Raw genomic sequence first — 13,253 nt, 5'->3', positions numbered from 1 at the left:
TTGTTCATATTACAAGGAAATAACAGGCCGTTCTGTTTCCTGCTTTACATATTTAGCTGTCTTTTTTTTTTTAACACATAACAGGTTGAGTTGCAGAAAATAGTGCTGGTTCATTTAGGGATAAATATCATCACTAAGAGTCAAATAACAGATTAGATAAGATTTCTGAGTGGAGAGTGTACCTGATTTTTTTTCCTCTCTCTTTCCCTCCCCCCCTCCACCCCCTTCTAATCATGCTGATGATCGTTGTGCATGAGTTTAAAAGGAATGTAGCTTGGCTTATGCAGGGCAACAGAACTTTCCTAGGTGTTTCACTCACACCAGGAGTGACAACCTATTTTTTTGTAGGGGGGTAATAACCACATGATGAAATAATATAACAAGGTACCAAGGTCAGTTTAAGTCTTGCTATGATTTTTTTGGTGATCCACAAGTTAGACAGTTTGCTTCACTGTCTACACATCTGCAGGATACAAAAGGGACTGAAAAGCTAACTCAAAAAAGTTTATGACTCAATAAAAGATACGTCTCATTAGAAGCAGCACAGGCATTTGTGAAATGTTAACTGAGAAGACAACCGTGCTTGTTGTAAAGCACGGTAATATATATTCTAAATGAAAATAATTCTAGCCTCAATGTTGATCCAATTAAATGTGGTAGGTGGTTTGTTTTGGTTTGGTTTTTTTAGCCTTTACCCTATATTTACTGCTACCCTTACGTTAGTTGTCTAGTAGTGAAAGTATGGTTGCATATGTGTTCTGTTCTGTGACAGGTATGCATCTGGATGCAGAGTCCTAGCTGCCCTCATTTTAGTTACAGAGCAATAATGGATGGATAACTAAGCCAGCATTTCCACTGCACGACTTACTGCTCCTGTGCTGTGAATAAAAAAAAAGTAGTAGTAGTAGTAGGATTGCTGTTATGTTTTATCTTGCAGATCTTAATCCTCCATTTCATAAAGAACTGTTACCATGTTAATTTGGCAGCTGTTACACAGAAATGGATATCCAATACACTTAAAGGAATCAAGCTTCTGATAACTGAAAGTTGAAATGTTTTCCACCTCTAAATCCCCTGTAGTACCTCTCTATCAGCAATAGTATCACAAATGTGAAACTAATAATAGAAGTACAATAGGAATCTCGTTGAACAAAAAGGACCAGCATAAATCCAGAGCTAGTATGGGAATACCTAATATTTTAACTTCACAATGGTGAATGCAAAACAATATTTGAAAGAAAACTCCAAAACCTTAAAGGCATGGGACTTGAACTGCATTTTCTTATGGGGTTGCCTAAATGCCGAATGAAAGGTCATTTGCTTTAATATTTCTGTTGTTGGTGACCTCAGCTGATGGGAGTGCACTTGCAGAAATGCAAGCTTACTTTGGCTCTGTTTTTGTGTAATGAGATGGTAGACCTGCCATTCATCAGGTTTTAAACAGACTAGACTGTGGCAACAGGAGTCTGCAGTTTAATTTCTGCAGCTGGAGTCTCTGGTTAGTGATTGAAAATAGGCGTTTGAAACCTTTTAGGATCTGCTGGGTTCCTCTTCAGTACTTTGGTAACGGAAAAAATAATCTACTGTTTAAAACTTGGATGCAGTCAGAATCATATTAGTGGTCATTATTGGCAGGCATGTATTAACATAACTGAGGTGATTTATGTTGTACAGAACAGAGATAACTACATCCGCTCTTGTAAATTGCTGCCTGATGGATGCACCCTAATAGTTGGCGGGGAAGCCAGCACATTATCCATATGGGACCTGGCAGCACCAACTCCTCGTATAAAAGCAGAGCTGACATCCTCAGCCCCTGCCTGCTATGCTCTGGCTATCAGCCCTGATTCCAAGGTGTGCTTTTCCTGCTGTAGTGATGGTAACATCGCAGTGTGGGATCTGCACAATCAGACATTGGTCAGGTAAGTCATTACTTGTTTAGAGAAAACTCTAGTACGAGTTACTCTTTGGACAGCTACATAAAATATTTATCTCCATGAATATTGGTTTGTGACAGCAAAGTAAATAGTATTTCTTATCCAAAGAATGCGGTTTGCACACGAATTGGGCAGAAATTAGTTTTAGTACCTTCAGCCTAGTCTTGGAAGATGCACTCTCAGGGCCTAAAGGTCCATAACCTACAGAAGTCAGTGTAAAAGTTCCTATTAGTTGGGGTTTGTCTGCAGGTTTCTACAAGCAGTGTTTCTGCAGGTTTGTGATTGGTGTAGATTGAACATGCCTTTTAGGGAACTCTTGAGATTTGTTCTTTTTCTTTGTCTTAAGTCTTATTAAGTAATAAAGAGAATTTTCAGGTCTTATTTAGTGATGATAAGTAATAAAATTAATCTTACAAAAGCATCAACTTACAAGTTGAAAGTGTGGATCCCCTCAGTTCTTTAGGAAAGCAAAAAGGACTGTCTGGTTATTCATGAGAGAAAGATATTTGAGTTTTCTGGGAGAATTTGATCTCTAAAACTTTTAGAATGGGTTGCAAAGAGTATAATAAATGGATTACCATGTAAATTACTTTTTCAAATATTTTCTTAGATCTTTGGTTAATGAATATATTAGTAGAAGATTAAAGTGTCTGGCAAGTCAATATTCAGTGTCAGTCCTGTGACAGAGAAAGAAAAATTGGGCCATGTGTGAAATGGCACTTAGCTGTGTGGTTTACTAGAAGATAAATTTTGGTTTATGCTTACCAAAGTAATGGTGGTTTACAATATTATGAGATGAGAGAGCCTAAATTGGGAAAGGGGTTCATATTTTAAAAGTTCCAAACACAAACACTGAAGAATCTGCTTAGTCTGCTGTGTTTCAATTAAGTTTCCTGTATATCAATAATTAGCCTAAACTTGTGTGCAGAGGGTCATATTAATGTACATGCAAATTTTACTTTCTGTTGAACTTTTAGGTCAAAAAAGAAGATTCTAGTTATATGAAATCTTAGTTTGCCCTATGCAAACTCAGTCTCTGTAAAGGTGTGCTCTCTCCATCTATGACTGTCTTGCTTTTTCAATGTTTGTGGTAGGTGTTCCCACCACTTGCTGGCTGATCTTGCTTAATTGATAACACGTGGAAATTTGAGACCAGAGCTACAAAACCAAACATGCCGTGTGACCTTTCTGTGGCAGCTCTTAGCGATTCATACCCCTAATTCCCAAGCTAGTTGACTCCCTGCCCCGCCCTCCACCTTTCACATTAAGGCATAGGACTTTCCTAAAGCTAATTGCTGATGAAAAATGCAGGAGCCTCAGAAGGCTTTTGCCAAAGGATTAAGGAAAACTTGCGATGACCTTCTGGTTGCTGAAAGCTGAGAATTACTAATGAGAAGATTTTAAAACAAACTGCACTGTGTAGATTTTTGTGATCTCCTGCCACAGAGAATGCAATTTTGCTGACTCAATAACACTGGTGTTTAACTATCTGGATCTTTATCTGCATCCCTTCCTATTAATATCGCTGCTTATTATTTATCATCTTGACTTGCATCCAAAGGAAAATACAGAAGCTGTTTTCTGAAACTGGGAGATTTTTGTTCCCTCAGCACTTGTTTTAATCTGAGTTGTCCTTAGTGCTTTTAACTATAGTTACTGTACTTTAATGTTTTCACAAGCTTTTTTTTTCCTTTTCAAAACCTGATAGGAAGTATTTGAGTTTGTTCAGCTAGCTGTGATGCAATTAATTTCTCTGCCACCTGGAAAACAATAGTTTTTGTAATACTGTTGTATGTTATGCTCAGAAAAGAGGGAGGGGCGGATTTTTGCCCATCAGCAGACACAGAAAAGATGACATGCACATACAGAGTCCAAAACTAACACCACTACAGTGTTTACCTTGAGCTCTGGCAGGAAATCATTATTCAATCTGGTTTGTTTTATCAGGCAATTCCAGGGCCACACAGACGGAGCCAGCTGTATTGACATTTCTAATGATGGTACCAAGCTCTGGACAGGAGGTTTGGATAACACTGTCAGATCCTGGGACTTGAGAGAGGGGCGACAGCTACAACAGCATGACTTCACATCACAGGTAACTGGATTTCCCGACAGCTTGGAGAGGGTGTGTTTCTGCAGTGGGGTGGAAACGTTTAGGATGAAAGCTGAGATTGAGCCTAGTGCAACTGGCAGATTGTTCCCTCTCTTCCTTTTGGCTGTTTACAACACAGTAGTTTGGAGCTTTCATATGTTTAGCTTCCAGAACAGAATCATAGCCTGACACTACTCTCTTTTCCTATTTTTCTAAGTGAATAGGTAAGAATGGGTTATTTAGTCACTTGAATTTTGAACAGCAGTCTTGCTATTGAGTTTTATTTGGCTCTTCTCCCTCTCACAATTCATTTAACCACTGTTAACAAACAAACAAAAACCCAAACAAACAAAAAAACCAATAAACAGACAGTGTAAATGTGGTTTGATTTTCAGATATTTTCGCTTGGTTATTGTCCTACTGGTGAATGGCTAGCTGTGGGAATGGAGAGCAGCAACGTAGAAGTGCTACATGTAAATAAACCGGACAAATATCAACTGCACCTTCATGAGAGTTGCGTATTGTCACTGAAGTTTGCTTACTGTGGTAAGTTGCCCTGAAAACAGAATTCAAGGTCAGGACTCTAATTCATGCTTTGCTGATTAGTTTTTACATAGCCATAGCTCATTTGATAATCAAAACCTATTTAGTATCTTAGTTTCTTCAGTTATGTATAAATATCTCTGCTTTATGAATTCAAACATACTTATCTACAAATGACCATCTGTTTGTCTAAAGGCTGCTGTGAGGGTTGATTTGCGTGTAACAAGCTATTTCTATTTACAGAGTCTAGGAATTTCCTAGTATGCAAAAGCACAAGTGTCCATATTGATTGTAAGCAAAAGTACTATGTTGATTAGTGGTGAGAGCTTTTATAATGGGAATTAGTTAACAGATTTCATAGATGGGAGTTGAAAACGCCAAATATGTCAGATGTCTGTGTCATATGTTTTCATAGTCCTTCTGTTTTATATTCTAGGTAAATGGTTTGTGAGTACTGGGAAAGATAACCTTCTTAATGCATGGAGAACTCCTTATGGAGCCAGTATCTTCCAGGTGAGGATGATGGTTTTAAAGAAAAAGCTAGAACATTTGGAGTCCCAGGAGTGGACTCAGATATCTTCACCTATGTGATCTACCCAAAATAGGATGCTGAGATTAGAGTAACAGACTGGTTTTTTTAATGATGTAATATATTTCTATTTTTCTTCTAGTCCAAAGAATCTTCATCAGTACTTAGCTGTGACATCTCTGTGGATGATAAGTACATAGTCACTGGCTCTGGAGACAAAAAGGCTACCGTCTATGAAGTTATCTACTGAAAAATATGATGGGGATATAACTTTTAGAAGTTGAACTGGGCCAAAATTGTTCTCAATTGTAGAAGTAGAAAGGTTTTGCCTTTTAAAAAGGAACAAAAGTATTGAGGTTCCAGACCTTGCCATGAAACTACTCCGATTCTTCAAAATTGAAGGCAACATCCAGCAACTAAGTATTGGCTACGTGGACCAAACAGAACACAGAGGCAAGATGGACAGATGTAGCCTAGGGTTTTGACATAGTTTTTAAAAGCTGAGTCTACTGAAGAATGTTGGAGCCTTTTATTTTTTTCTTTCTTTGTGACCTCATGCAAATTGTTTCATTGCCTGAATATGGGGGATAAATACCTTTCAGTTCTTTGCAGTTCAAGTTGCATTCTGTCCTGTGTAGAGCAGTGGTGTCTCAGATGAACTTGTTTGCTGGTTTTGCATCTTGTGATATGTTTTTGTATTTTTGTTGAAGGTCAAACATTTGTATAAATTGTAAATATATTTAGTTTATTACAGTAAAGGCTTTAGTACCAACAACCAGTCTTCCCCCCCCCGCCCTTCCCCATCCCTGCTTACCCTGCTTATTTAAAATTAAAAACCTTTTGGGGATATAAGTACCTTTTTAGAAGCAAAAGCAAACACTATGTATAGTTTGAAAATGGTGTCTTACTCTTTATAACTCTTCCTAGATTCCTTTATCGTACTTCAAAGTAGTTGTTTTGACATATTAGGGTATCAAGTCTAGTAGATACTGTCTTGTGCTACAGAAAATTTAAAAGGCAATTTTGTACTAATTATAGTGTAAATATAAAAATTGAACATTTCATAAAGTTGTGCAGTTTATTTTAAGTTTATTCTGCTGTCCCATGTATATGTTCTTTGGCAGATACAGTAATATGTGCCTGATCATAAGTCATTTTGTCATTCCTCTAGAAGAAGAGATGACTTCCCTCTCCTTTCTCCCCCAGCTGAACAAAATTCATGTGAGACTACATTTCAACTAAGTACATCAGAGTCTTTATTCATTAACTGAGGATATCTGTGATTAAACAGAGCTAGATGAGTTGCATCCTTTGTATTTTACAGAGAAATGGTAGTCAATGACCATTTCTTTTTTAATGTCTTGTCTACAGGTAGATACTCAGGTAAATTTAATTAAATCGCCAAAAGTGTGAGTTTTACAGGGGATCACTTAAACAATGTTAAAACACTTGCAGGTCTGCAAGTTCAGTGAAATAACCTAAACTAAGTTAAACTTGCTTCTTAATTCCTTGTGAGAATATTGACAAAGGAATATTTTGATTTTAACTAATCCACTGTACAAATTAATTAGAATTAATTTTCCTGAGTGTCCCATCTTACGCAGGGCTATAGGCTCTGTGTATTCATACTGAGCAATCTTCAAGTCCTTTCCACTGTCGCATCAGTGTGTGACATCTGTAAAGAGCCATGCTAAGCAGCCAGTTACCAAAGCTATGCATCTTCAAATCAAGTTTTCTTGGTGTACTCAAGAGAAATGGATGAGGAGAGAATGTGGACATTTTATTCTGCCTATGTTTTTTCAGGTTAACAAGTTCTACCACTGTGTGCTAGACAAACCTAGCTGTTGCACCAGTGAGGGTCATTCATTTCCTACATTCTCTAATTTAATTAGAATTTCTGTTGCTAATGGAGACTACAGATGAACAGAAGAATATCTTTGAACAAATAATTCAGATTACACAAACTGGCAGACAGGTTAAGACTCATCTGTGAAGAGCTGTTTTCGCATTTTGCTAGCATTTGACTATGACCTATATCCCTGCTCTTTCAAAGGCACGTAACTAGGAAGAAACAAGTTTAACTTGACAGATGCATTGACTGGATAGGGAATTTCTCATCTGGTGGCAAATTTTCTCTCAATTTCCTGTCTGAAGAGACATCAGTTTTCTTTTCAATTTACATGACCATTCTACTGAAACCATTTTATAGCATCTAGAATTGTAATGGCCTTAATACTTAATAATTAACTTTGCATTTGAAATGAAAAATGTTAACCATTCAGGATAATCTGATTTCCTAGACACTTAAAATCAGTGTTCTATCCATATGTATCTGTATATTTGTCTGTTGCTGTGTTGTGAATACCTGTCTGTATGAAAATGGCAGACCAACTTAGATGGTGGTCATATTCCTTTCACACAGAGTGAGGCAAAAAGCAGAATCGTCAGGCTTTTCAAAGAAGTAATTATATTTTTTACATTGAAATACTGTGAAGTGCTATGTCATTTTAAAAAGGGAAAGTTTAAAAAAAAGATTATGTGCTAGGTTACTTGAACTTTACTGAACCTGTTTTCATATTGAAGTTTTTCCAAATGTCTTTGACTTTCAATGATCATTTGTTTAGCAGCACTGGCAAATTTGCTGTAATTAGGAACATTTGGATTTCTTCCAAACTGCTATCACCTTGGCTTTTACTTTATAGGTGTTCTTTTGCCTTTCTTAAAAGTTGATACCAGAGGAACCAAGAATGACAGTATTCTAACACATTCATGTAACTTTAAAAAAAATACACACGTATATAATGGATCTGCTTTAAGCTGCAACATAGTGGTTGTTAGTAAAACCACACTCTTGGCAATCAGCAGATTTAAAATCATGGTGTCAGGAAAATCATGAAACACCTTGTCTTTTCTTCTTAGCTTCTAGAATGCACAGTGAGTCAGAGCAGTTATGCAATTGGACATTATTTATGCATATGAATGAATTTAATCATATTTGTACAATATTTTTCTTGGTTGTAATTAAGAAATTATTTCTTTTTTTCCCCAGTCAGATCTACCTTAAGCATTGGGTCTGAAAACTTGGGAACACATCATACAATATTGCTCTCAATTTTTCATTTTTTGTTTCAGGTTTCACTTGCAGTTTATGAAACTTTTTTTTTTAATTTGTCAAAGAGCAAAGCCTATTCCACCAGCAGATGTAATTTTTAATGAAAAGATATATTTGTTGAAATCTTGGCATGTCCGCCTATGTTATTACCTACAAGATTGAAAACTTGTAGAACATAAAACTTCGGTAAATTCTTATACCCCTTGGTAAAGTAGTGGGTGGAAATAATTGCATATTGAATGAATAAACAGGCCAACCCAGACCAGCAGTAACAGAAAAGTCACTAGGAAAAGCACATGGAAAAAAAGAGGTACAGCAGTACTATGGTGAAGGTAATTAATATTTTTTTGTCAATTTAATTACAATTCTAAAAGATTCCTTTGATTGTCCCCTTTCTTTGTTTGCTGGGTGGTCCTCAGTATTCAGAGATGTTTGAATGCCACTCTGGCAAACACTAGTGCCAGACAGAAGCAGGGAGTCCTTACAAATGACATACTGGATGTTAGTGCAAACAATATCTGATGAAGAGGAGATTTTGTGGTAATATCAATTCAACTGAACAAAATCCTTTGCCAGCTCTATTTTGTATATTTTGTGTATGTGCACTAGCCATAACCTTTTATAAACCAATTGCAGAAAATCATTATATTATTCTACACAATGCATTTGTCAGTATGTCAGAGTACCTCCTTTTGATTATAGTTCCAAGCAAAAATAGTTCCCTATCAACCCACAAAGCCCTGGTTCTTGAGAGAGAATTTTCACTGCATTAATTCTTTTAAACTCATTTGGCATTTCAGAAGCTTTTGTTCCTTTAAAAGGAAGAGGGAGCACCAAATGAATATGAAGTTCATAGAGTGTTAAAATTATAGGGTTATTTTGTGATATAAACATCAAAGTAGAATCTATTGTCTAGTAAGTTGCTTAAGTAACTTAAATCCGGATTGACAAACCGATTTTTTTGGTGGTTTTTTTTTGGGGGGGAGGGACAGGAAGACTGCCCCACTCATGAGCCTGGGGGATTGTGTAATCTAGTTAGAGTAGTCCTTCGTATTTTCTATTATATTTGTGCAATTTTGAGTCGATGGGGAAGTTCCACCATTCTAGTGATTGAGAGGTGGATTTTAATGTTTTCAGGCTAAGGAAGATAACTGAATTCAGATTTCGCACTACTGATAAAGTGTTTACCCCTTAAGCCATTTCACTGGAGAAGCAGGACTGGCTGCAACTCTACCGTCTCTTTAAATGATTTTTTTTTTTTTCCTACCACAAGTGCATAGAAAGAATGTGAGAATGTAGGTCTATATAAGACTTGCGTCATGGTGTCCTACCAAAGAGGTCTTTTATTACAGAGTGGGAAGGATGAAGCAGCTTAGTGTAGGACCTGACGAACACCAGAATGGAAGAAAGAGTTCATGGAAGAGAGTACATCGTGGGATAAGGGAGAATGGAAACGTACATACGCACAGGTTCTAGTGGTAGTCTAACATGTAATCTACAAAATTCACCTAGAATGAGATTCCATGTATGCAATTTCACTGACTACTGTTTCTCCATAAAGTTGTTCGGGTATTTCTGCAGACTAATTCAAGGACACCCGAGCTATGTATTGGAACTGGAAGCAGGCATTTCTTTGACATCCATAAGTAGTCAGCTAATCCTAAGAGGAAAGAGAGTTAAATCACAGCCAGTTCTCAACATTTCCCATTACCTAATATTTCTGTAGCTCAAGATCAGCTTTCCAGCAATTGATAATCCCATTTTCAGCAACATGCTCCCAGATGTCCCATTGCAGCTTAAGTGCTTAGTGTAGCATGGTAGATTTTGCTAGGGAAACCAGACATGTAGGAGCTGGGTGCTTTAAAAATCTGCCCTGTGAGTCTAGCTTGCTGACTTGTCTGAGAAGTTTACTCAGAATTTCTGTTCAACTATATAGGAGAGCTCAAACACTCACTTAAACATTTTCTAAACCAGCAAAAACTGCTTTGAACACACTTTAAACACATGGATATGGTAGGTGGTTTTTTTTTTTTTCTGTTAATTTATTTGATTTTTTTTTTAATAACTGCAAGAAAAGAACAACAAGAAGACGTGAAAGGAAAGAAGAATGAATGAAGAACTGTTTTCATAGGGCAGAATATTCTTAAAGATGCTGTATCTCAAAACAAAGGAACCTATTGCTTCTATGATACATTAATTCTTGAGAAAGCTAGATTTTTGTTCCCTTAGAGCTAAAGTGCTATTCTCGGAAAACTGAATACCAAAAAATTGGTAGTGTAGGGACAAATGTTAGTTATCGTTTTCAGATCTGAGCAGAGTTTTGTTTTGGTTCCTCCCTCTCCCTCCCCCACGTATTCCTTATTGTCAGGACCCACAGTTCACTCCTAGAAGCTGAATAACAGGCTGCGCCCTTTATGACTCATGCATTGGTAAGATTTCTGCTCCTAACAAGTCTGTTGGCCATGTGTAGACTACAGGAGAATCTCCATAGGTAATATCAGCCAGTCTATGTTGTAATAATTTCCCTTCCTAAAGCAAGCACCCAGAGATAAGATAGTATCATTCTTCTATACTCTTACTGTTTGTGGAATTGATGGTTGGTGTAGTTGGCTTGCCACAGAAAAATTCTGTGGTGGCTTCTGAGGTCAGATTTAAATTTTGAAATGTTTTCTCTCCTAAGAATTCACATGCAATTTTGCCCACAGTAAGGTTATGCTGACTCAGAAGAGATGCTGCAAGGAGCACTAGGCAGTGTTGCGTAGAGCGTGGCAAGGATGGCCTTTGCTATGTTCACAGTACAAAGGCATAGTATTTCTTGAACCTCATTTCTATCTCGTTTTCTGCCAAGAATGAGTTAGAGGCAAAGATAACACATAGTTTAGGGATTAAGTAATCAAACAAACTGTTATCGTTATCCCTTTTGTATACTCTGTCATTAACATAGAAAGTAGAGATGATAGCTTGTAACAGTAAATAATAAATGCTGGGTTTTCTTCAAGGACTGATTTTAATAGCAGTTTAAAAAAGTAAACAAGCAGAATGAATGGGTCATAAATGGAAGTTATAGGCACCTTCCACTAGACCGGCTTACTGAAAGACCCATCCAGCCTGGTCTTGAACACCGCCAGGGATGTGGTATCCGCAACTTCTCTGGGCAACCTGTTCCAGTGTTTCACCACCTTCACAGTAAAGAATTTCTTCCTAATATCTAATCTAAGTTTACCCTCATCCAGTTTAAAACTGTTACCCCTCATTCTACCACTACACTCCCTGATAAAAGAGTCCCTCTCCATCTTTCCTGTAGGCCCCCTTCAGGTACTGGAAGGCTGCTATAGGGTCTCCCCGGAGCCTTCTCTTCACCAGGCTGAACAACCCCAACTCTCTCAGCCTGTCCTCACAGGGGAGGTGCTCCAGCCCTCTGATCATCTTCATGACCCTTCTCTGGACCAGTTCCAACAGGTCCCTGTCCTTCCTCTGTTGGTGGTCCCAGAGCTGGACACAATACTCCAGGTGGGGTCTCAACAGAGCCATGTAGAGGGGCAGAATCATCTCCCTGGACCTGCTGGCCACACTTCTTTTGATGCAGCCCAGGATGCAGTTGGCTTTCTGGGTTGCCAGCGCACATTGCCAGCTCATGTTGAGCTTCTCATCAACCAACACCCCCAAGTCCCTCTCCTCAGGGTTGCTCTCAATCTATTTTCTGCCCAGTCTGTATTTGTGCTTGGGATTGCCCCAACCCATGTGCAGGACTTTGCACTTGGCACTTGTTAACTCATAGTTAACCCATAGCATTGGGAAACTTCAAAATCACTTGTTACTTTTCTGGTAGTGAGCCTAATTTGTTTAAAATAAAATCCATCTGCTCATTTCGCAGTGTTTGTCCCACTTCCTTAGAGAAATCCACAGTGGGTTACTTCATTACTTTAAAAATTGGCTGCAGTTATGATAAGCTAATAACTCTTATTTTGTGGTTTGCTGTAGCAAGATATTTTGGAGAGCAAGATATTTTGGAGAGCAATGAAGCTTCCTTCCCTTTATTCTTCAAAAATATTCCTGCTATTGTTATTTCTTGCAGTTGGGCCTGAGCATTTTCTTAATTAGGTTTCAAGTAAATATATCATCTGATGGCTTTGCAAATTCAATATATTTTTGATTGTTGACGAATCAGCCAGACACTACTGCTAAGTATGTAGATGACCTTAGTGTCAGTTAGGTATTTGCTAGCATGCCATGTATGCAACGAAACTTTGGAGTTCAGTGATTCAAATTTTGTGCCACATTAAATTTATTTCCTGGAATAAGTTTCCTTTGTATACAGGGACCAGTCTACTACTGTGCTCCCCTGTGTTTTCTCCTGAATATGTACTAGTCCTCTAGAGATGTTTTATTGCGTTATACATACAAAATGCTTCTACTTTTCTCTGTCTTTCTGATTGTTAATTATGTGAGATGTGTATTTCTGGCAGCAGTTGAGTGAATATTCACTAAACTGTGATATAATTGAGTTTTTGAATGTGTGCTTCAAGAAGTTCATAGACTTGTGTAGAGAAATCATTAATTTTAATTTGTTAAATTCAAGATTGTCAAGTCTTGATATTCTTTTGTGGTTTTATCAGCGAATCTGTTTAAGAAAGTACTTCTGGTTTTTGAATGGCTTTCATAGCATTTTTTATTTGTTTATGTAGACGCTCTTCTTTGTTGAGTGCAAGTTATTGACCTGGTATTCTATTTATAATTCTGCTTGGTTCTTCAATATTTTATCTAGCTGTAACTTATTAAAAACCACAAATATGAAATGGGGATATTAATGACAAGTGGTTTAAATGTGAGAACTTCAAAATGCATGTTAGAATATTTCAACACTTTATTTACTGTAATTTTACATTTTTTTCATTACTTAAGTAATTAAAAAAATTCCTTAGGGTTGAATTTTAGTAAGATTTTATACATCTCAGTACTAATTTTGTCTCCCAGTGGACAGTAATAATTTAGGTGGGATTGTTTTTACTCTATCTAATTTAATCTTATTGGGGGGAGGGG

At 37.3% G+C, this 13,253-nt stretch overlaps 1 protein-coding gene across 8 annotated transcripts in view; it reads left to right on the top strand.

The window, feature by feature from the left end:
- LOC141476967 (transducin-like enhancer protein 1) overlaps positions 1-6,163 on the top strand; it is a 71,703-nt gene extending 65,540 nt beyond the window's left edge. For all 8 annotated transcript variants that reach the window (XM_074165946.1, XM_074165947.1, XM_074165948.1 and 5 more), the window contains exons 16-20: positions 1,675-1,922; positions 3,885-4,032; positions 4,425-4,575; positions 5,009-5,085; positions 5,244-6,163. In XM_074165946.1, coding sequence (XP_074022047.1) covers positions 1,675-1,922; positions 3,885-4,032; positions 4,425-4,575; positions 5,009-5,085; positions 5,244-5,351 — 732 coding nt within the window. In that variant the 3' untranslated portion in view covers positions 5,352-6,163. The remainder of the gene's footprint in view (positions 1-1,674; positions 1,923-3,884; positions 4,033-4,424; positions 4,576-5,008; positions 5,086-5,243) is intronic.
- The last annotated feature ends 7,090 nt before the right edge of the window (positions 6,164-13,253 follow it).

The sequence above is a fragment of the Numenius arquata genome, chromosome Z (assembly GCF_964106895.1).
Source record: "Numenius arquata chromosome Z, bNumArq3.hap1.1, whole genome shotgun sequence".
Classification (NCBI taxonomy): domain Eukaryota; kingdom Metazoa; phylum Chordata; class Aves; order Charadriiformes; family Scolopacidae; genus Numenius; species Numenius arquata.
The sequence above is the reverse complement of the archived record's forward strand: the minus strand, read 5'-3'. Positions and strand labels throughout refer to the sequence as shown.